Consider the following 23,785-nt stretch of genomic DNA (forward strand, 5'->3'; position numbering starts at 1 on the left):
CTATGGAGAGGTGGAGTTCCTTCCTGTAAGAACATTCGGTCCAAATATCCCTGCCTGGCGAGGTGATGGGTTCCCTGATCCTGGAGGTGTGGGACAGTAAGTTGAGTCTCTTGGCAGGAATATTGTAAAGTTAATGCAGGAATCAGAAGGAGACTGGATGAAATTTAAGATGCTTCCAAAATAAGAGCATGAAACTCTAGAAAATAGAAGCCCAGGGAAACCAAATACCCTAGCTTGGCAGCTGTGGGGTTAGGAGTCGTTCTGAAAGTTTTCAAGTTGTTCTGAGGACCCCAGTCCAAAGCCTCCCCTTGTCTAAAGGCACCTGTCTGCTTGTACCTGCCTTTGGGAAGCTCACAGCGCACCACGGTTAGAGTCTGGGAAAGGAGAAACGGATACGAAACAAGTTGTCTAACTACTCTGTCGCTGACTGTAATCAGAGAGTTTAGTCCAGGCTTTCCTTTTGAAAGAAGATTAACTCTGGGTGGGCGTGGCTTACAGGCCCACCGCGTCTTTGGGAGGGTGTCTTCTGACTAGGTTGTTGCGCTGCTGGGGCGGAGCTTTAGAGGGAGCGGGGGGCTGAGCTGGTAGGGGGCGGGAGTTAGGGGGCGGGACCCCAACAACCCCCCGGAGCAGCTTAGACACCTGCAGGCACGGGACTGCTATCTTCCAGCTATGTGGCTCCTCGCTCTGGTAGTGACCTCCCTCGCCACTTACGCAGCTTGGGGTGAGTCTTCTTGAAATGCAGATAGCAGAGATCCTTTGGAAAGAAATTGCTGTCTGGGGACGAGATGGCAGAGATCAGTACAGGACAGGGGTGTGACAGATTTGGTTCTGCAGCAGCGCATGCTCTACGGACTTAAACAGTCTAGTCCCCAGCCAGTCCCGGCCGCGGGAGTCACAAGGGATGGTAAACACCCTGGACTCAGCTGCACGCCCCAAACCATAGGAGGACAACCTGCTAAACTCCGGGGTCCCAGTTGAGTACTTGAGAGACCTCCATATTTTTTCCTCCTGATTATTAGTATGGATATGGCCAAATCATGGAGCATAGCTCAAGAACGTTAATACCGTCTCTGGAAACAGTTTGTGGGTTCGCATCCCAGCTCAGCACTTGTTAGTACTGTGTCCTTAGGCAAAGGACTTCCTTTCTCTGTGTCTTGGTTTCCCCTTTTATAATATAGGGGTGACAACTGTATCTACCTCATTGGGCTGTCCTGAGATTGAAATGGATTGTTGTTTCTAAAGAGTTCTTGGAACAGAGAGAGTGCAAAAGGGATAAAGGAGTTGTTTCAAAAGACAGTGTATTAATAGACAATTTGGAGGTCAGGGGCCAATCGCCACTGAAATGATAGATTGATGCTCACAGCTCCCCAGAGGACGGACAGGCTGACCACCCTGGGTTACAAGGAGGGTCAGGAGGCAGAGGGAAAGAGGGAGGAATCTGGGGCAAGAGACTTGGTTGCTGGCAGGGAAAGAAGAGGTGAGGCCTGGTGAGCATGTTTAATATTGGCAAATAGCCAGTTGCAATGGGCTGTGGGGCACAGGGCCCACCCACACTTGTCAGGTACTTGGCCCTGGAGTGATCAGGGTAGGATGATGGTGGCCTGGCGTGTGAGAGCCCAATAAAGAAGGTGGATGAGGTACAGGCTCTGGCGTGCTGGAAGGGAAGCTGATTCCTATCTCTAGGGAGTGGCTCACTCTGGGAGGGGTAGTCCCTCCAGAGTCGGCAAGACCCCAGATGTCAAAGCATCAGGATACAGAAAATAAAGGCATGGGGAATGCAAGGGGGCAGCAAGGGACCTAGAATGCACCTGTGCCATTTTATAGATGGAGAAACTGAGACTCAGAGAGGGAAGTGGACTTGACCAAGGTCAAGTGGAAAGTTGTGCTCAGGAATGTCTCTCTGTCTCCTGAATCCGGAGCCAGTGCTCTGGCCATCAGTCCTATGAGAGTCCAGGCACCATCTGGGTTCTACCTTTTCCCCAGAGGCATGTGTGACACTGAGTGTACGAGCAGAGTAAGAACCAAATTAGGAGTGGGCTACCCCTTACATCTGGTTACCCCCTGGCAGGGCCGTGCCATTTCCACCCTGAGAAAGTCCATGCTGGCTACATCCATTGTCTCAGTTTCCACACCTGTAAAATGGGTATATTAATGCCTCCCCAGCAGGGCTTTTGTGCAGACTTGTTGAAAGGAACTGGAATGTCAATGTGGCACAGAGTAAGTGCTCAGTTCCTAAACATTAAATATCACACGAGGGGTCACGTCTGCGGTACCATCATTGCTTACGCCTCTCACCCCACCACCCCCTTTGCACCCTTGCCAACTGGGCTTCTGTCCACCTCATGTCTCTTCAAGGTTATCATTGATATTCTTCTATAAGACCTTTTCTGTTCTGGCCACATACTTTGATGTTGACCTTTTGTCTGTATCTAAAGGGGAGCAATTGGGAGAACGAGAGGCTAGAAGTCATTTCTTGTTGTGATGCTTAAAAAAGTGAAGCAATTGAGGACAGACAGGAGAAGACCTGAGGGACAGGCACGAACACGGGCCCCTAAGGCCACCTGCACGGGAAAGTGCAGGATGGTACCAGAGCAGGTGGAGGCAGGCCTGGTGTGGAATTTGCAGGGAGATGAGTTTCACCCAGTGAGAAAGAGCCATCTGCTGCACAGACAGAATCTGACCACAGCCTGTGCCTGGGGAGGGCCCTGCTCAGAGCCCCCTCTTGTGTCCCTCTGCTGTACTTCAGAACAGATCACTGCTGCTCATGTACAAACTGAAAAATGTCTGAATCAGTGGCCTGGCATCTGAGACCCTCCCATGTGAACTGTTTCTGGATTATGTTCCACTGCCCGTTCCCTCAATGCTCCAAGAGGGCCCATCGCTCCCCAGGCAGGCCTTGTACTATGCTTCCCAGGGCCTCACCACTGCTCAGTCTCAGCTCCAGCTTATACCTTTATACCTGCTCTCCCCTCTCCCCTTTTCACTCCTTCCACCACTGCAACTCCCAGCTCCAAGGTCATTGCCTCCATGATGCCACCAATCAGAGGGCCTCCCTCCACCTTCTGTCTCCTGTGGGACCTTACTGGTACCTGTCCCAGGACAACACCCATTTCCACCCCAGCAGTAGGGCCAGGTGTGCATGTGTGTGGCTCTTTCTCCCTACAAGGTTCACACTCTGAGAAGAGGGGCAGCTTATTTTTCATTCAGTTTCCAGCATTCAGCTAAGCACCGGCAGCCAAAGGTAATGTTTCCAGAGGCTCCTAAGAATGGAAACTGACTGCCTTTGTCGTTCCCAGCCCCTCTCCTTCTTGTTTTATTTTTCCCTGGATGCTGATATACCTCCAATTCCAGTTCCCTCCCTCAGGCAGCCCCGTGAGCTGGAAGGACAGTTCACCTCGTCTCTCTTTCACATAAGAAGCAACGGGGGCCTGGAGAGTGGAGGGGACTCATTCAAGGTCACATGCAGAAAGTGGCAAGACCCCCTGGAATCGAGTTCAAACCTTCACCAGTGACGTGTCCTCGTTTGCTCTCAATGTCCAGCAGGGCAGCCACCCTCGCCGCCCGTCGTGGACACGGCGCAGGGCAGAGTCCTAGGGAAGCACGTCCGCTTAGAAGGACTTGCACAGCCTGTGGCCGTTTTCCTGGGAGTCCCTTTTGCCAAGCCCCCACTCGGATCCTTGAGGTTTGCCGCGCCGCAGCCTGCAGAACCATGGAGCTTCGTGAAGAACACCACCTCCGACCCTCCTATGTAAGCTGGGGTGTGGTTTGGCGTCTCTCGAGGGGGATGTTAGCCTCCAAAGGATGCAGGTTGGAGCCAAGGCAACCCTCTGGGTGGCTCATACTTTGTTCTGGAATCCTCAAGGTACTGTAGATCCTGCAAAACGTTCCAGAACTCTCACAGCATTCTAGAGCCCTGCATTCCACTCATATTCATTGAGCAACTTTGCCAGACAATCTAGTTTCCCGGGATGTGTTAGTGAACAGAATAGAGATCCCACTTCCTGCAGTTTGCATTGTAGCAGGGAGAGCCAGACACTAGACAATATGCAGATTAACAAACAGATTATATAATATGTTTGAATCTGATAAGTGCTTTGGAAAAAATAGAAAGTTGAGCTGGTGAGGGGTTTCAAAATAATGATTCTGTTAACCTAAAAGCATAAATCAACCAGATATGTCACCAGCAAAATGGAAGCCGCAAAGAATTGGAACTGGGGACATGCAACTGTGGTGAACCACATGCAAGCCTGGTAAAACAAAGGAGAAGAAACTCTTTAATAGCGGAGAAGGGGAAATTGGGAGGGACTGTTATAAAGAAAAAGTCCGCTGGTGGAAACTGGGATTTTAATAAGTAGTGGCTGTTAATTGGCTGAATGTCAGTCACTCATTGGCTGAGCTGTTGTCAGGCAAGGAGGAAATCTTCCTTGCGGTTAAGTAGTGTCACGTTTGGCCAGAAGTGGAAAGTGCATCTCTTCCCGGCGTGCTCTGCGTGAAGGTGGAGTGGTGCGTTCCAGAGAGCTCTCCCTCATGACCTCTGGATTCTATTTTAGTGAGGCTTCCCTTCGTTAAATTTTCACAGTGCTGTTTATTCTCCTGTCTTGAACATAGCTGGAGAGTGGGGTGGGCCAGGAGGTGTATGTTGGTAATACTTTGGGGTGTTTACTGGGCAAGCTCTCAACTCCCAGGTGTGTCTCACTGCCTGATCACAAGCAGAACAGTGGTTGGTGTGTTCTAGTCACCTGACCAAGTTGGGCAAGAAGGCTCATAGATGGCCTTCTGGACACTGTGGATCTATGCCAGCATCTATCCAGATCTCATCTACCTCAGCAAGACATTTCTGAACGTTCCCACAGTCCTACCTCTAGCTACACTTTCTTTTCTGTTTTTTTCCTTCTCTACTCTCCTTACTCCCTTCTTTCCTCCCTTACTTCTTCTCTTTCTCTTAAAATAATATTATTTTCTGACTACAGGTAATAAGTAGTACATACTGATTACAGGAAAGTGAGACAGCACAGATAAATAAAGCTACACAAATGAAAGCCACACACAGTTCCATCAACCAGAGAGAACTGCTGTTCACATCTTGGATTCTGTTTTTCCGATCTTTTATCTGTTGCACATTTTCGCCCTTAAAATGGAATCGCATACTTTTCTGTACCCAGTTCTAACATGTGTATGTGTGTTTTTCCACACTAAAAAGCAATTCTTCCACACCGTATGGGTGTCCAACAATTCTACTAATTCCGACACTGTTTTCCAAAGATAGGATCGGATTCCATAGGTTCAGGGCTCAGTCCCATGATACTGCCCTCGGCTTCAGATGCCAATTCCAAGTCCAAGTTACTTAGGCTTCTGACCAACTGGCTGTAAATCAGAGGCTGCCATGACCCACCTCCTTGAATCTAGTAATTTGCTGGAGCAGCTCAGAGAACACAGGGAACAGTTTACTCACTAGATTACCAGTTTATTGTGAACGATATTAAAGGATACAAACCACTAGTCAGATGCAGATATCAGTAAGGTGAGGTCCCCGATAAAAGAGCTTTCATCCTCCTGGACTTTGGAGTCCAGCACGATGGCACTTAGAGATGAGGTCAAAACTCACCTCCTTAACACTACTGTATATACCTTTATTGCTCTCATCACTCAGGAAATAACAAGGGTTTTAAGAGCGCATTGGCAGAAACTGGTCAAAGATCAAATATATATTTCTGATTATATCACAGTATCATATCACATTATACAGATATTTTTGGATGCCTGTTTTTCTCCTTAAAGTACATCGTGACCATTCTCTTATGTCACTAACTGTCACAACCTGACATTTAATAGCTGCATTACATTGGGTATTGAATCATGTAGTATGTATCCAATCTCTTATTTGAGATCCTTAATTGTTTTTGATAATAAATTAGCACTGTGATGAACATCTTGGAACTAAATATTCGTAAGTATTCATGAACTAATTTTGAATATGTTCCAAGAAATGACATTTCGGAGTAAGAGTATTTTTTAAATTTTCCTCCAGAAATGTTACAACCATTCAATTGATAAATGAAAGCCTCCATTAACTGAATTTTTGGCAATGCTTGAGGTCATTAAAAATGGATTTTTGCTGTTGAATAAGAAAAATAATGATAATACTACTTACTATCATCATTCTACATATAACTATTCTTTTTATTGTGCATTTATCTGAATACTAACGACGTTGAACTCTTTTTCCCTTTTTTAACTTTGGAATTTCTTCTTTTATGAATATTATGCCCGTTGCCTTGGTGATCTGGGGTCAGTTCCCCCCGGATGGAAATTGAGAGGCTATTGTTGGGGCTCTGACTCTGCCACTTGACAGCTGAGTCATCCCAGCACCTTAGTGCCTGAGTTGCCTCATCTATATACTGGATGCAGTGATGCCTGCTTTCTGGGGACATTGGAGTCTGGAAATGTGGCTTATAATATTCCTGGAAATAGAAGCAATGCATAGTGTGGCTCTTCCCAGCTGTGTGACGTTGGGCAGATTCTGTAGCCTCTGTGGCCTCATTTTCTCAACTGTAAAATGTACATAATAATAGAACCCATATTATGGGGCTGATCTGAGGATTAAATGAGTGAATATATAAGGAGTAGTTAAAGTAACGTTCGGCATGGTAGGAGGACTGAATAAATGTTACACATTATAACCTCCGTTGCATCTTTAAGATCTATTGATAGGGCAACCAACAGTGCCTGTCCCTGCTGGATAATGATAGCATGTGAGTTCTGCAAGACCTTTATAGAAATCACCCCCGTCAGTTACACCTGGGAGATTGGGGCCCAGAGCAGGCAAGGAATTCACCCAAGGAAACACAGCAAATTAGCAGCTGAGGCAGGACGAGAACAGAATTCTCCTGATGTTGCCCCATGTGCATTTCACCCCTGAACTGCTGCACGCTCTAAATGTCTGCCGTCTGAGTGATTTCTCCTGCTGAAAGTCTCCCGTGGACTATGACATGCTTACCAGTTGGTAGAATATGGTCGCCCTACAGCTCCCGGCAGAGAGCCGGCCTGCACCCAGGGCATACAGGAAGTGGTCCTGTCCCAGGCTCATCGACACAGAGGCTAAGGCATCCCAAATGATCTGGGAAGGAGAGAGGGACAGCTCTCCCCACACATGATCCTGGGGGACCTTGGTGAACCTGAGAAGCCCCCATCTGATGCCCCAGGTACCTTCCTACCCAATCCAGTGTCTGGAGTCTGATCAGAACAACTATATTTCCTGGCCTATTCCTGCCAGTCCAAGGCCCAGCCTGACACAGGAGACATGTCCTTGCTCGGCTCTGACTGAACCTCAAGAATTCTTCTCTCTCCTTGCTCCTCCAGGTGCTCCCAAGACCCAGTGGCCGGGCAGATGCTCTCAGAACTCTTTACCAACAGAAAGGAGAAGATTAAACTCCAGTTTTCCGAAGACTGTCTTTACCTGAATATTTACACCCCCGCTGACTTGACGAAGAGAAGCAGGCTGCCCGTAAGCAGTGGGACCACCGGTCAAGGCTGGTGTGGACTGGAAGCGATGAAGGCAGTGCTGGGTGGGGGCATCGTGGACCAAGGCTGTTTCAGGGGACCTAGGGCTCCCATTACCCCCAAGCCAAACCTGACCTCAGGAAGCACAAGTTTTCCATACCTCAGTTTCCCCCAGTCGGGGGAGGTTTGCTGTACGTCTGCATGGCATTTTTAATATTTCCGAGGTCTCTCATGCTAATAGGGCAAGAAGGATTGCTCTAAATTGTTAGATTAGGAATCTGATACCCAGAGCAGCTAAGAAATAATTTCCAATAAAGTCAGAGCTGGAAGGAATCCTAGAGGTAACCCAACATCTCAGTCCTTCCTTTACAGATAGAGAAACTGAGACCCAGAGAGTGGAAGGAGAGGTCATAGAGCAGGTTGGCAGGATCAGAGCCCAGGTCTGTGGTACTCAAACCACGCTCTCTGACTCAGAAGGAAGGGGAGCCTGTGTGTGGCCTTTCCTCAGCACACAGAGACCTTCTCTGACACCTGTCAGGGTCCCAGTGCCACAGGTCCAAAGGCAGAGCCCGGGGCAACCAAGAAGCACTTCCCTTCCTCTTGGCCAAATATCTGAGGTTTTGTTGAAGCTAATTTCACTCCCCAATTGTCTCTGGCCCTGGCTGATGACCCAGTGAGTCAGCATTTCCAGAACAATTGGAGGCCCAGAGAGGCAGCAGCCTTCCAGACTCAGCCTAGAGGGTAGGGGCTGGTCTGCCAGAAAGGAGGGGCCCGTGGGGTAGAGACTGGAGGGGTGAGAGGGCCCAGCCCTCTCCCAGGACACCCCGCATGGTACCCCGGGTTGGGGGAGGGCATCTGTGACCTTGTGACTATGGGCCGGCCCTGCACATGCTTGGCTCAGAGAGGTGGGGGCAGCAGTTCGTGCCTTCATTCACTCATTCCTTCTCCTGGTGTGTACTCAGTGCCCCGCACGCACAGCTAGAACTGGGGGTTAGGAGAACGGAGGAGCCTAGAGCCACGGCCACACAGCCCTGCGCTCCAGGGTCCTCCCGTCCGGGCTGCGCACACCTGGGCTGGCTGCTGCAGCACATCGCTGCCGGGCGGCCCTGGGCTCGGCCTGGACTCAGAGGGGACTGCAGACTCAGTCCTCTGCCTGTAGGGAGCCGGGGGTCGCAGGTGAAGCAGGAGCAGGGGCTCTGGGGACCTGGGGGCTGGAGAACCTCTGCTGACAGATGCCGGCTCTGGGACTACTGGGTCGGCCGTGAATCCCAGCTCCGCCTTCACTAGGTCGGAGACTGGGCTCTGCTCCTCGGCGCGGGACTAATCCGCCATGAGTGCTCAGTGATGAACCTCAAGCCTTATGTCAGTGTCGGGCACAGCCCACGGGGCGGGTCCCCAGACTCATTAGTGAGGGCGGGAGGGACGAAACTCCTCCCACCCCAGCAGCCACCCTCCTGCACAGCACCGCGGCTCAGCCTGTGGCCCCTGGAGCCAGACTAGCCGGGTGCACTTCCTGCCTCGACCCCCTGTGAGCTGTGTGGTCTCAGGCTGCTTAAGTGTCTCCCTTTTCCTGTCTGTAAATGGGACAATGGTAGCCCCTATGTCATGGGTGGTTTGTTTTTAATGCGGAAGCAGTGCTTGATGCGTAGTTCATTCTCAAGTTCCTTTGTATAATTTATAATTTTATAAATATTGCACTGTTATTGCTTTAGCCATTCTCGCTTCCCTGCTCCCCGTCCAGGTGATGGTGTGGATCCACGGAGGAGGTCTGGTGGTGGGCGGGGCATCAACCTATGACGGGCTGGCCCTCTCTGCCCATGAAAACGTGGTGGTGGTGACCATTCAGTACCGCCTGGGCATCTGGGGATTCTTCAGGTAAGACACTGGCCTCTTATCATAGCACACTGACCCCCAGTGTGAGGGTGTTAGGACTCAGCTCCAGTCCTGCGAGCCCTCAAGGGGATCTTTGCTAAGTTTCCTAGTAAGGCATCCATGTCCCCTATAGCAGGGCTCCACCAACCCTCTCATTCCCAAGCCGCCCTGGCCAAATTGCTTCTGAGCTTTTGCATACAAAACACCTAATCTACCTGACAAACTCCTATCATTCCTACAAAGCCCAACGCAAATATTACCTCCTCCCAGTGACGCACCTGTTTCAGCTGTGCTACCCTTGCATGTTGCAGACCTCGAAGATGCGAGCTAACATGCAGCACAGCACTCAGAGGCCTAACTTAGAGGTGGAGGGGCGCGTGGCTGCAACTGGGAGGTGTGGGAACATCTGACCCCTGTGGACACCCCTCCTGGGAGGGATGTCACACTCACGTCCTTTCTGGAATTTGGCACGTGCAGAGGGAAGGCTTGAGTCTCCTGCATGGCGTCTCTGTGGGGCAGGGACAGTGTTTCCTGCAGGCCCAGTTACTCAGCCTTTTGTGGAAGCACTGGCCCCAGGACCTCTTACCCTGAGATGGCTGATGGGTGGGCTGGGGAAGGGGTCACCTCACTGGAAGGACCTAGGGCAGGAGGAGGGTTATCCCAGGCGAGTGGTGCCCAGGATGTACCACCATCAGTGAGAACCCTCGCCTCTTCCCCCACAGGCATGTCTATGCTCCGTTTTTCAGGACAGCAGCACATCACTCCCACTGCTTCCTCTCGCCCAGCCACCCCTACCCCTCAGTCAGGTTTTCACTCTGTCCAGACACCAGAGTGCTCTGGTACAGGTCACCAACCACCCAGCATCTCTTGACCAAACCTTGGCATCATCCACACATGGTCTCTCACAGCTTTTTAAGCTTCCTTCTCTTGGCTCCTGGTCACCTCCTCCCTCTGCACTGCTCCTTCTCCGCCCCTCCCTGACCTTCCTCCCTGTCTCAAGCCTTCGTGTGTCTCCCTCTCTGTCCTCTTGGTGCCCCTGAGGTCACTCAGGGACCTCCAATCTCCGTATTTTTAACCCCCATTTCCCATTTGAAACCCACGTGCACACAATTAACTAGCTCCTGCGACTCCATGGGACATCTGAGGACACCTGCCCTTCCAGGGACAAACCTCACCCTTGACCCCCACCACTGCTCCCCCCAAACACTCCTGCTCTTCCCACTGGGCCTCCTGCTCAGCTGCCTGCAGCCCCACCCCGTTACTCAGGATAAATCCTTGTGGTCACCTGGACATTTTCTTTTCCTTGCATCTCATGTTCACTGACCAGCAAATCCTCTGGGCTCCACCTTTAAAATATTTGGAATCCAGCCACTTCTCAGCTCCTCCCGTTCAGTCACCTGCACAAACCCTCTGTGTCACTCCCCTGGATTGTTGTGATCACACCTGCTTGCACAACTCAGCGACTTTTATAGCATGTCGGATCCACACGTTAGCCGGAGTGATCGTTTGGGACATAAATGGAATCATGTCATTCCCTGCAGTGGCTCCCACCTTACTTACAATGACATCAAAGTCCTTGCCAGGGTCCTCAGGGTCCTCTGCAGCTGCAGGTCCCACACTCATCCTTGTTCCCTGTGCCCCAGGGCCTTTGCTCTTTCTATTCTTTCTGCCTGGGGTTCCCTCCTTTGGATATTTGCAACTTTCATGGGCTCATTTATTCAGGTCTCTACTCAAATGTCACTGCCTCAGAGTGGTTTTTCTTGATGGGGTGATCTGAAATAAGACTCCCAGCCCCTGTCCAGCCCTGCGGGTCCCCTCGCTGTTTTATTTTCCTGAATGCACTTTCACATCTGACATGGCACTCCAGACTCAGCCGTGTACGAGTTCATGGTGTGCGGTGTGAGTCTGTGGAATCAGAGATTTTACCTGTTCTGTTCTCACAAGTGCTTCAGCTCCCAGAACAGTGTGTGACTCACAGTAGATGCTCAGGAAGCAGGCGCGGGACAGATGTGTAGACCCTACAGCAGAGTGATGTTGCAGGGGTGGGAGGCAGTGAAGACCCCAGTGCCAGGGCTGTGGAAGCCCAGTCTCTTCCGGAAGGCTCACCCAGACCCTCAGCCCCATCCCGAGATCCCTGCCATGACATCTCTGCTCTCAACCCCGCCCTGTCCTTGTACTCACAGCACTGGGGACGAACACAGCCGGGGGAACTGGGGTCACCTGGACCAGGTGGCTGCCCTGCACTGGGTCCAGAAGAACATCGCCCACTTTGGAGGAGACCCAGGCTCTGTGACCATCTTTGGGGAGTCAGCTGGAGGGGAAAGTGTCTCGGTTCTTGTGAGTGTTCTTGGCCCTGTCGTGGCTGCTGAGGGGACCCCTTGCAGACCAGCCCATCTAGTCGCGGGCCCTGTACTGACAAGACCTGGTTCAAGGCTGACCCTGCTCCGTCCAGCATCAGAGATTGTGGAGAGCTAATGGCCAGCTCTCCTGGGTCCCCAGGAAGCGCAGGGCTCAGCTTAGTGTCCTGAGGCCAGAAGAATCTCCAGCCCCAGCTGGGCCCCGTGGTCTCCAAGGGAAAGGCCCAGGCAGAGCTGAGGGTGGGGCAGCTCTTGAAGACTCGTCCCCTGAGCATCAGCTCCCTTTCTCTCCACTCCCCTCCCAGGTGTTATCTCCCCTGGCCAAGAATCTCTTCCACCGGGCCATCTCTGAGAGCGGCGTGGCTTTAACTGCTGGCCTGGTCCAGAAGGACATGAAGGCTGCCATGAAGGTAGATCTCACAGTGGACTGTCCCCACTCCCTTTGCTCTGCTATCCTGGAATTTTCGGGGGCCTTTCTTGCTGTGGGATGCAGCTGACATCCTCAAAGAACCACAGAAGTGGGAAATGGCTGAGCGGGAAGGGCAAGGAGACGCCTCACCCAGCCTCCCAGCTCTGTCACTGAGCAAACTGGGGCAGAGAGCAGAAGCACTTGCCGCGGTCAGTGAGGGATCAGCGCAGAGCTGGACGCAAGCTCGTGAGTCTGGACGGCCAGCCCCATGCACTGTCACGATCCCCACTTCCCAAAGTGTGCCAGATGGCGTTCGGGGATGGACAGTGGACAAAGGACTGTCCTCTCATCTTATTCTACCAGGGTCTGAGTTCTGGTAAACCTACTGGTACTGTATGGGCCTGGAGTGGTTCCTCCCTTGGGGCCTGTGACTGGGGTGGGTTCTTGGAGGATTCATTCACTGATTCATCCATTCACTCAACAAATAGCTTTGATATAGCCAGACACTTTGCAACTCATGAAGCTCTGTTCTAAGGAAGGAGACAGATGACATAATTATACAAATTGTTAAATGTCAGCTGTGACTAGAGCAATAGAGGAGAGGTTCCTGATGTAACAGAATCCAAAAGGAGCCCTTAGTCCAGTGTGTAAGGGGAGGTTATCAGGAAAGGGTTCCAGAAAAAAAAGAAAAAAATAATCAATGCATTGAGAAAAGAAGGATAAGTAGTAAATTACTTGGTAAGAAAAGAGTATCCAGGGATAGGTAACAGCCTGTGCAAACGTCCTGGGGCAGCAGGAAGTATCTCAAGTGAGACAGAGTGAGAGAGACTCATGTGGTCAGAACAGAAAGCACAGACGGAGCTTGGAGGGAGCTGAGGGTGGGGCCGGTGCCAGGGGCCATGCTGCATCGGAGTCTGGTGAGGACTGTGTCTTTATTTGGAGGGTGCTAGGAAGGCATGGAAGGGTGAGCCACAGGGAGGCTCTGCTGGGCAGTGTGCGCTGAGGAGGGGTCATGTAGGGCTGTGAGAGCTGGTTTGGTGGTGGGAAGGGGAGGCAGCCAGACTTACAGGGACTGGGAAGTAGGAGGGGAGGAGATACATGCACCAGGAATTCTTAGAATTTCTGAGAATACTTGTCAGAATTCTTGGTTATAAAGAGTAGAAGCCTATTTGACCAAGCTAAGTGCAGAAGGGGGAATTGATTGGAAGGAAACAAAGGTGGCAGAGATGAGGCTGGATTTTTCTATTAAACAGGACCAGAAATTGACAGAATGAGGAACCTAAGACTCTTACTCTTGCTGCTTCTCTCTCCTTCCCTCCCCCCCCTCTCTCCCCCACTCTCTTCCTCTCTCTCTTTCTCCCTCTGTGTCTCTCTCTGTCTCTCTCTCTCTCCTTCTCCTTGTGCATTTTTATTTATTCAACAAGTGCTTACTGAGTGTTGAGTGTATGTCAGACATGGGACCGGGCTCTGGGCAGCCCATGCTCACCCTCCCTGGTCCTGCCATGGTGGAGCCTGGCTCCTCTCCATCTGCATTGTCCCCTCTGGCTGCACTTTGCCAGTGTCTGGCCTCAGGCCAAAAGGCTATCAAGTGGATGAGCTGAGATTTGAAATGAAACAGTGGACTCTCGATTTCATGCTCTTAAGCTCCACTGCATGCTGTCTCCCTTTAGATGTTCAGGTTTGAGGTGGTCATGCCCACTTTAACAGAGGTAAGGCACCAGAGATAGAGGAGTGTAACTGGCATGACTGGAACTCAGGACACCCTGGTCCAGAGTATTTTCTGCTTCTTTTGTGCCTTTAGAAATTGAGGTTGGGACAGAACAGCTCGTTACTGATGGAGGGAAGGGACATGGGTCTTGAGTTCTCCTGTCACCTGTGATCTCTGCAGAAAATTGCAGTCCTTGCTGGGTGTAAAACCATCACCTCGGCTGTCCTTGTTCACTGCCTGCGCCAGAAGACAGAGGACGAGCTTTTGGAGGTGTCGCTGAAGATGGTAGGTGCTTCTGTTCTCGTGGCCACACAATCCCCGCTCCCCGCCTCCGTAAACACAGAGTGGGGGTACCCTAAAGGAAAATCGGGGTGTTGTAGCCTGGAGGGAGCAAGAAGGGGAAATGGGTGGAGGGCAGGGCTGGCCCAAACAGACGGCCTCCCCAGAGCTCCGGTACCCTGCCCACACCTGCACCTGCTGCTCAGGCCAGGGCTCCCGGGGCCCACTTCCTGTCGGCCCACACCTATACCCGGTGCTCATGCCTGGGTGAGCCCAGGTCCACATTTTCTTCCAGGAAGGCTTCTCACTCACATGTCTGTCTTTGTCTTCACAGAAATTTTTCGGTCCTGATTCATTTTCAGATACCAAGGAGGTAAGGTTTTTAGTTTCTTGATTACACAGTTTAAATCTTCATCCCTTATGCTTTAGTTAATGAAAACGAAATCATGAAAGGCCCAGAGAGGGTCAGTGACTTGCCTGGGAAAGTAACACAGCCAAAGACCAGATGTAGGACTGGAATGAGTTCCTCTGACTCTCAGTCCAGGGCTCTTAGTCATCAAATCGGTGTCCTCTGGGCCCAGCCAAACTCCTCATCTTGTTTGCATTCCTACAAATGCCCCATTAGGAGAAAGCCAGACTAGAAGCTTCCACTGTGGGGAGGTGGAGATGCCTGGGGCGGGGAGCCTTCATGGGGAGCCCAGATCTCCTCCTGGGAGGCTGCAGGGCTGTGCCGATTGCGCCGTTTGCAGGGCTGTGAGGAAGGGAGTCACAAAGCTCAGTCCTGGGGACACCACCCTCCGCCCAGCCACCCAGGAAACTCCCTCAGCAGCCTCCCCAGGGCCCAGGAAATGTCGAGCCCTTGTTTTATTATTATAGATAAACATTACACATAATTGATTTTTTTATAAACTATGTATACATATTACATATAGTACCTTGAAACAAAAACACACATAAAAAAGTTTGAAAAAATATGGCGAGAGGCTCCCAGGAACCTGACCCCGTCTTTCCCCGGAGCAGCAGCTCATAGTCACTGATCAGAGTCCCAGTGACGTCACAGCCCCGAACCAGCACCAGTGATGAGGACTGGCTGTAGCTGCAGAGCTGCACACAGAGACGCACACACCTCACAGTGTATCCACGGCTTACTGTGTATTTTTATACCAATTTGAGTGAAGATTTGCTCCCGTCACCTGACCGCTGCTGGCCCCTGCTCAGACGTCTGCCCTCTGTGGAAACACAGACTGGCTGCTTTGTGAGGACCTGAGGGTGTGGTCCCACCCATGGGCACACAGGTCTCTGGTGGCCCTGAGCTCAGGCAGGGGAGAGGGGGACATGGCTGTGACAGAGTCACGACGCTGCCCCCTCCCCAGAGCCACCCTTTCCTGCCCACGGTGGTGGACGGAGTGCTGCTGCCAAAGATGCCTGAAGAGATTCTGGCTGAAAAGGACTTCAACACCGTCCCCTACATCGTGGGGATCAACAAGCAGGAGTTTGGCTGGATTATTCCAATGGTGAGAAACTACAGCCTCTCACACCTGCCTCCCTGCCCGACCCATCACCCCTCCCATCTCTGTCACAGGACCCACCTTCTCCTGACCCCTCTCTAGGTCTAGGACAGCTGTCCCCTTTGTACCAGCTGATGTTTCCATGGAGACCATGTCCACAATGCCCACCTGTCACCTGGGAGGTGTGGCCCCGGGGAGCCCCATTCCCAAACACTCTCTGATTATCCAAGAATCCTGAAATGTGGGTGCTGCAGAGAATCACTGGGCAGATGAGAACCCAGGGCCAGGAAAGGGGAAGGGGCTCAGAGTTAAGGAGAGGGGGCCTGGGGCCTGCATCCCCTCCCCTTGGGCTGGTGTGGCCCCAGTTTCCCCATGAATCCCCCGCACAGGCTCTCAGTCATCTCACTGGAGAGACTCAGAGGTGCTCACTTCCTCCTGAGTTAAAGTTGATCCTGAGTTTGGGAAGGGCCTTCCCTCCTGTCTGAGATCAACACAGCAGGACACTGGTTGACAGGACAACGGGTTTGACTCAGTTATGCCCCTGCAGTAAGGATAGAGTCTAGCGGGGACTCACCCCAAATCTCTGAAACAAAAGGCTGGGGCCTGTTGAAGGCTGAGGAGGGGTGTCCTTGTGACTGGGCCACCTGGATTTGTTAGCTGGCCTTCTCTGGTGGGGACACAGTCTTCTCCTGTCTTTGTGACGGGAGGCAGGGGTGTCATTGGAGCATGGCACCCACCATAGTGCAGTCTTTCTCCTCCCCAGGGACTGGGAGAGAGAGCGGGAGTGACCCCCGGAATGTTGGCTTTTCAAAGAGATCGCTCTCAGGTCCTTGAGGAAACAGTTTCAGGTGGAAGGTTGCCAGATCAAATGGCAGAAAAAGGACAGAGAATGGCAAGGTTTCTAGAGTAACTGCTCTCAGCGGGGGTTCATGGCCCTCTCTGCCTGTCACCAGGTTTTGGCTGGAACAAATAGTAAACTCTCCTGGGAGCGCGGAGCTTTCCAAGGGGACCTGGCATCACCCTGGGGACACGCCTTCAGCTGCTTGTCTCTGTGGCAGTCTGCTCAAGTCTCTTACTGCAGAGTCTGGAAGGAGTCGTGTGCAGAGCCCCGCGGTCCTTCACAAGGATTTTAGAGCCTGCACTATAGGCCCAAAGCCATAATGGCAGGATTTGGGGCTTCCTCACTTCCCTGACCCAGGCGGGGATTTGTGGGGTCTGTGTCACCTGCCCCCGAGCCCCTCCTTCACCTCTAGGCAGACCGAAACCTCCCGTCCCTGTCTCCGGGACCACTGTGGGGACCCCAGCCTGACCCGTGTATGTGTGTACGTGTAAACCTCAAAGGGCTGGGGCAGCCTCCTTTAACAATCACTTTATCTGTTTGCGCTTCTTGATTTCCGGATATAAAAGTCCACTTGATCCATTGATGTTGCCCAGCTCCTTGAAGACCCATGCCCGTCAAGACGTACCAGAGTGACCCCAGCCTGAGTCGGTTTGGTCTGTTGGTCACATCGGTCCTTCTTGCTAACTGCTGACGTTTCACAATTGCTTCCCCTTTCTCTTAACAGATGATGGGCTACCCACTCTCTGAAGGCAAACTGGACCAGGAAGAGGCCACAGTGCTCGTGCAGAAGTCCTCCTCTCTCCTTGTAAGAATCCAGGAATCACAGGAACTGGCTGAGCCGAAAAAGAGGCACAGGGGCTTTCCCGAAGTGCAGAGCGTTTGACCGGGGCTAGAGGGGTCTTCTCCCACTTGTCTGCCTTTCCACCTCACCACCTGGGGCTGGGGGTGGAGGGGTTGCACCGGGCTTGAGACAGTCACCATAATGCAAGCTTTCGTCACTGGCAGGAGAAGCCATGCTGTTCACGAGGGCTTGGTGGTCACTTTAACTATTGTTCCATCTCAGAACGTCCCTAAGGAACTGGCTCCGGTGGCTACTGAGAAGTATTTAGCAGGGACAGATGACCCTGTGAAAAAGAAAGACCTGTTAGTCGACTTGATTGCAGATGGGATGTTTGGTGTCCCATCTGTGAATGTGGCTCGTCACCACAGAGGTGAGTCCCAGACGTTGGACAGGAGAGGGAAACCGACCCCTCCCGCCTCACACGGTGTCTGTCCTGTCCTCACCCGCAGCATAGAGAGACATGTGGAAAGTCCAAGGCTCAGTCCTCAGAGGTCCATCCCTGGGGTGGGGTGGGGCACTGCCCTATGTTGGTTTCTACCAGAAGTAGACTCTGAGAAAATAATCGGAATGCAAGTCGTTTACCTGGGAGGTGATCCCAGAAAATAGCAGTTAAAGTGGAGAAGAGGCACGGGAAGATGAAGGCAGCCGATCCGTGCTGCACTGTGAAGCAGGGATCCAGGGTGGACACCTGGAGCTGGGAGCTCTGGGAATCCAGCAGAGGACACATCTCATGGTTCACCTGAATTGAGCGGCAGGAGAGCTGGGGTATTTTACCTCCGCCTTTGACAAATTATTGGCTGAAGCCTATTCCTGAGGGGTTGTAAATTCCCCGGAGCTTTGACCTGCTGCACACATGGGCAGAGTGGTTTCTGGCAGCCAAAGACCTGAGGCAAAGAGCGACAGGTACTGGAGGGGAAATCAGGCTGGCACGTCCAGAAACAGGGGTGCTGCGGTGCACCGTCAGCGCCTGCCACAGGGCTCCTCACCTGAACTACGTGATCACGTGATCTGTGGCGCCCCAGGGCACGTCTTGGAAGCTGTGTCTTGGAAGGTATCCAAGGTCAGAGCTAGTTGCAAACTACTTTGTTAACCAGTGCAGCTGGGGGTAGAGTGAAGCCAAGAATAGGAAGGAGTGAGCTTTGGAAGAGTGAGGGCAGGCGGTCTGGAGAAGGTTGATGCCTGCAGCCGCCTCCTCCCACCTGATGTGTGCTGGCTCTGTCACAGGGCCCCCCGGCGTCACCCAGGGCTGAGTGCGGGCTGTGAGGTCAGGGATGGAGGAGCTCACCTGGGGAGGAGGCGTCCCTTTGGCCATCACAGGATCCTGCTTTTCTAGAAGCCCCCCTTCCCTAGTCTGCGAGGCAGGAAATGCTTCTCTGGTCCAGACCACTCTCTCCAACTGCGCTGGAATGTGTAGGATTTGGGACTTCATATGCATAATCAAAAGCAGCAACAGCTGACCTGCCATGTCCCCAAAATACAGGTTCTGGTGACCACTTCCTTCTCCCTGGGGTCCCGAGAGAACTCTTCACCCAGGGGCTGCCCGGGGTCCAATCTATTCTTTCATAAACTTGGTCTTGGCTCTCGATACACATCTGACCTGTGATTTCCTCTTCTTCGTTGTCTGCTGACCCAGCCATCCTGGACTTGTGTTTGATCTGATGTCTCATAGCTTTGAGTTCAGGGTCTTTTTCTCATGGACTTCCCAGATTTTATCAGTGTCGTTCTTTCCTTTCTATATTTTTGTCTACTTGTGTTACCTTTTTATAAAAATTTTCTGAATATAAAATTACCATTTTACAGTTGTAGGGCTTTTTGAAAATATGGAAACGCATAAAGAAGAAACTAGGTACTGCTCGTAATTCGTCTATCTAGAAGTATCTGCTCTAAATTTTTGACACTTTTTTTCCTAATGATCTTTCTATGCATTACATACAATTGAAATATTAATTTTAGATTATGTTTTTGTTGACAGAACCCTATATTGTAGACTTCCTCAGTGTCGATAAAATTTCATAAAAGTCCATTATTTCAGGGAATTGTGCAGTACGATTTCCTTTAGGATTCCTGTCCTGGCTTCTCACACTTTGATGCCACAAAAGCATGATGCTCGGCCTTCTGTGTGTATAACTTTAGCCGCATCTCTAATACATTTCTTAGGATTCCTTAGTAGGTGTGAAATTGCTGGACTGGGTGTAGGAATATTTTAAAATTCTTGATACATGTTGTGAAATTGCTCTCCAGTACATGAGGGTATGGATTTCTTAATTTTTTCATTTGCGAATCTCAGGCTGAAAAATAAAGGGAATGCTGCCAATTTCATAAGCCCCTCCTTACCAAAAAAGTAACATCACACTGTTTTAATTTGCATATTTTTGATTGCTAGCTCTCTCCTTCCCTCTGCTTCTCTTGTTCCTAAATCTTATTCCTCAAATCTGTGCCCTACTTTCTTCTGAAGACTTATGTGGTGGTTGTAGGAATGTTATAAATCTCAGAGGTTGAAAAAAAAAAAAAAGGAAAGAAGAAGAGTAGGTTTTGGGCAACAAGCTGCCAAAAATAAGTTCCCTCATTCACAAAAGGTTTCTCCTGTGCAGCTGGGTTCTGTGTCCTTTCTGACACTTCCGCGTAGCAGGGGAAAGATTAAACCCTGTCCTCCAACAAATTCTGCTTGAGCTTGAAGCCGCTGTTAATCAGTGGATTATGGGACCACAGAAGGGGCGCTTCCCCCAAAAACACCTCTTCCTAAACCAAGGGCGCAATGTTGGGGGGTGAGGGAAGCAACTGAATACATCAGTCTGCGTCCTCCTGTCACAATGGCAGAGGGTGTTAAACAGCCTTGTGAGCGAGTATTTAATGACACGAAGAAATGATGATAGTCATACAATATAACAGACACAAAATCGTCATAATTGTGTATACACAAAAAGGCTGTGTGCTGAAATATTCCCAGAGGTTTCTCTGAGTGGTGGGGCTATACATCATCTTCTTTGTTCATACTCCTTTTTCCCTGCAGTTTACAACGTTGCTACTGTCCCCAGTGGGGGACAAGCTGTAACATTTCCCCAACAGGCTGAGTTGGGGCCGACCCTCCTGGGTCGGCGTCACTCTGCTGGGGGCGTGTGATCCCTGCGCAGCGCCCCCCAGACGGTGGCCCACGGACTGGCCTGGAAGGAGCGGGGACGGGCGAGTCTGCTGAAGCATCAGCAGGAAAACTGACATCTTCTGGGGACCTGGAGACGGGGGGTGAGCGTGGGGGCAGTACCAGGACCTGCACACTCCGCTGGCCGAGCAGGAAGCAAAACATGTGAGGTGACAGAGGAAAAGGAAATGCTGAATTTCGGTTTCCTGAGGCACAAGAGGCAGATTGTCCCCTTTCTGCGTAGGTTTGTATTCAGATATCCGCACTTTCAGACCAGCAACTTGGATTTGCCTCACTCTCCTCGGGATAGGTGTGGAAAACACTGGAAACGCTCAAAAATGGGCAGAATAGATGACACCTGTCGCTCCACAGGTATTCTCCAAAGGAATGAAAACTAGCCTGTTATCAACGAAAGATGGTAGTGGAACGTGTATGCACGGAGGGTCCCCGTGTGAATGCGTTCGAAGGGGCTCCTGCAAACTGACCGAGTGCCCCGAGAGTGATGGTTATTTTAATGGATCCAGCCAAGGTTTCAGCATTCATTCATTCATTCACTCTTCACTCACTCATTCGTTCCTGAATTGCCTGGCTCAAACCCCATCTGGCTCCCTAACTGTGCACCCTTAAGCAAGTCACAACATTTTCCTGAAAGGTTTCCTTCTGTTCTGCTGCTAACAGGCTTCCTGCAGGCACAGCGAGGCCTAGCACAGGGTTGGCGCTCACGACGGGCGTTGCAATTGTTCCCTCAGGAGCAGGCATGTCCCCAGTTTCCTGATTGCTCACGGCCCCCCGGACAGCGGGACACCACCCACGTGTGCGTCTGGTGAAATGAACTGTGTGACTCCGTGTCTTCCAGATTCCGGGGCCCCCACCTACATGTATGAGTTCCAGTATCGCCCAAGCTTCTCGTCAGACATGAGACCCACGACGGTGGCAGGAGACCATGGGGATGAGATCTTCTCTGTCTTCGGGGCTCCATTTTTAAAAGGTGATGGCCCTTTGGTGACTAGAAACTTGGAGTTAGGATATGGGGGAGGAAGTCTTGGCTTAGTGGCCTTAGCCAAGTTCCCCTTTCTCTCCAGGTCTTGGTTTCCAGAATTCACCATAGCAGAGTTGAAGGACAAGTGTTCCCTAATTTCTGTTGCCCTAAAGTGTGTGATGGGGGATGTGTATCCCTGTGCCCTCACTGACGGTCGCTCTAAGAATCCAGACCCGGGCATCAGTGAGCCAGGTGGTGGGCCACCTGCAGGCCCTGCTCCCGGGCTGGATTCTCCCTCTCCCCACTCGCAGAGCACAGCAGACTGTGAGTGAGGGGCAGGTCAGAATTGCTGTTAACCTTGAATCAGGGCCAGTGTGTGTCTGTCTGTCTATCTCACCACCTATCTGTCTATCTATCTATCTAAAACTTACCACTTTCAATATTTGAATATATTTAGGATTCTAGTTTATTAATATAGCAATACATCTATTACTGTGTTAAAAATCTATTAATTAATGAAACCCTTTTCACAATGTCCTCAGCGCCTTAACCATCAGCAGTTACAGACGACTTGTGGGGACACACCCCAGGGCTGCTCATGGCACTCAGTGCCTCTGGGCTTCTCCTGGCTGGGTGACTCTTTGGGGACCTTGCAGCTTGGTTGTTTTCCAGATTCTGTGAAGGTGTGTGCGGGCGAAGGAGACGAGGGAAGCCCGGAAGGACAGCACCCTGGGAGTTGGAGTGGCTGCGGCAGAAGCCCTGGCTGCGGCAGCGGGACCCTGGGTGGGGGGAGGGGCGCGCCGGGCACAAAGGACAAGGGCAGCAGCTTATAGACTGACCGCTGCCCTTTGCCGAGGCTGCGGTCAGGAAGTGTCACGCTTGAAGTGCACGTGAGTTGCCAGGATCTTGTTAAAATGCAGACTTGCCTCAGTAGGTCAGGAGGAGGGTCTCCGTTTCTGAATTTCTGACAAGCTCTCAGGGGCCTTTGCTGCCCATGGACTCACTGTGAGCAGCAGGGCTTGGTCTTCTCCCACAGGGGGCGCCTCAGAAGAGGAGACCAATCTCAGCAAGATGGTGATGAAATTCTGGGCCAACTTTGCTCGGAACGGGTGAGCAGGTGGCAAGGCTGGAGCAGGCTTGGGAAGGCGCAGGGCGAGGCTGTGGGGTGGGGGCGCTTCCAACGTGTGATGGGCAAACTCCCAGCCCCGTGGCGTCCGACCCGAGAGCTCCCCAAAGTGGACAGGCTGCCAAGGAGACGGTCAGCCTCCTGTCTCTGGAGGCATAGGAGACGCTGGCAGAAGTGAAGCCAGGGGTCCCTGTCAGTCTCGGAGGGGTGTTGGGACCACACAGTAGCTTTGAGGATTTCTCTTTGATTCTGTTCCCAGGAATCCCAATGGCGAGGGGCTGCCCCACTGGCCGGTGTACGACCAAAAGGAAGGCTACCTTCAGATTGGCGTCACCACCCAGGCAGCCGAGAAGCTGAAAGCCGAGGAAGTGGCTTTCTGGACCGAGCTCCTGTCCAAGGAGGCAGCGAGGAAGGCATCCCGGACAGCACACGTCGAGCTGTGACCGGAGGTGCAGCTGGCCTTGGGGGCCTGTGGGAACCCGGACAGGCGTGTTCTAGAGAAAGTGTTTACGGGCCAAGGAGGCATCTTATTGTGGAGGCTGGGGACTCATTACTGGGAGTGGGCAGAGGTCAAAGAGTGGGGGTTTCTGTATCTGTGGCCTCAGTTTTGGAAATAAATGCTCTTGGAGAAGCCACGTCAGTGCCTGTGTCTTAGGGTGGAATTAAACCGTCCTCCTGAAAGAGAGGAGGTTGGAGGCAGAGGGCACCATGGGCAGAAAGTTTCCTCTGGCAGGTCTGGCTGGTCCTCTGGACGGAAGCTCGCTGGCTGGGCCCTCGCAGGTGCCAAGGGGGACTCTGCATCTGCTCCCTGTCCCTGGGCCTCAGTAGCTCCCACAGGAGGGCGTGGTGGTCCAAATGCAGCGTCCCTCCTCTCCATGTGGAGATGGAGGTGGCATTGACTGGATATACCTGGTTTGGCGGGGTTGCGGGTTGCAGGGTGGTTTGGGGGGTTCGGGCAGTTGCCATGGCAACCCCAGATGACCCCCCTCCATGCCGGAATGAAATTTTGTTTTGACCCCACTCTACTGCCTGTCCCTCTGTCTACAGCTCTTCCTGCTCCCCATGCAGCTCCAGAGTCTGAATCCGACTCTCTCAAACACACCTTTCCCCTCATTCCCAGCAGCTGTGAGAGGCCTGAGGCTTCAAAAGTTCCATCAAGAGATATTTCCCTTGAAAAACTGTGACTAACTAAAGTTTGGGGGAAATGGTAGTATGAGTCGGTGACT

At 51.8% G+C, this 23,785-nt stretch overlaps 1 protein-coding gene across 2 annotated transcripts; it reads left to right on the forward strand.

Annotated features, from left to right (window-relative positions):
• The first annotated feature begins 3,620 nt into the window (after nucleotides 1-3,620).
• On the forward strand, nucleotides 3,621-23,194 carry LOC102545725 (liver carboxylesterase). Of its 2 annotated transcripts, none has more exons than XM_072967383.1 (13): nucleotides 3,621-3,751; nucleotides 7,363-7,507; nucleotides 9,245-9,378; nucleotides 11,559-11,712; nucleotides 12,038-12,142; nucleotides 14,030-14,134; nucleotides 14,463-14,501; nucleotides 15,502-15,642; nucleotides 17,202-17,282; nucleotides 17,541-17,688; nucleotides 21,311-21,442; nucleotides 22,470-22,542; nucleotides 22,819-23,194. In XM_072967383.1, coding segments are annotated over exons 1-13 (1,443 nt in total). In that variant the 5' UTR covers nucleotides 3,621-3,749; the 3' UTR covers nucleotides 23,003-23,194. The 2 variants fall into 2 exon arrangements, with proteins under 2 accessions (XP_072823484.1, XP_072823483.1); XM_072967382.1 differs by lacking the exon at nucleotides 3,621-3,751 and adding an exon at nucleotides 3,980-4,253.
• The last annotated feature ends 591 nt before the right edge of the window (nucleotides 23,195-23,785 follow it).

The sequence above is a fragment of the Vicugna pacos genome, chromosome 9 (assembly GCF_048564905.1).
Source record: "Vicugna pacos chromosome 9, VicPac4, whole genome shotgun sequence".
In the NCBI taxonomy this organism is placed as follows: domain Eukaryota; kingdom Metazoa; phylum Chordata; class Mammalia; order Artiodactyla; family Camelidae; genus Vicugna; species Vicugna pacos.

Bases quoted from the DNA above. Each gene is read 5' to 3' on its own strand.
- LOC102545725 (XM_072967382.1), top strand. From the start codon at position 4,192: ATGGAAGCCGCAAAGAATTGGAACTGGGGACATGCAACTGTGGTGAAC. The intron at 7,508-9,244 runs GTAAGCAGTGGG...CTCCCCGTCCAG, and splicing joins CGAAGAGAAGCAGGCTGCCC to GTGATGGTGTGGATCCACGG. The intron at 21,443-22,469 runs GTGATGGCCCTT...CTTCTCCCACAG, and splicing joins CGGGGCTCCATTTTTAAAAG to GGGGCGCCTCAGAAGAGGAG.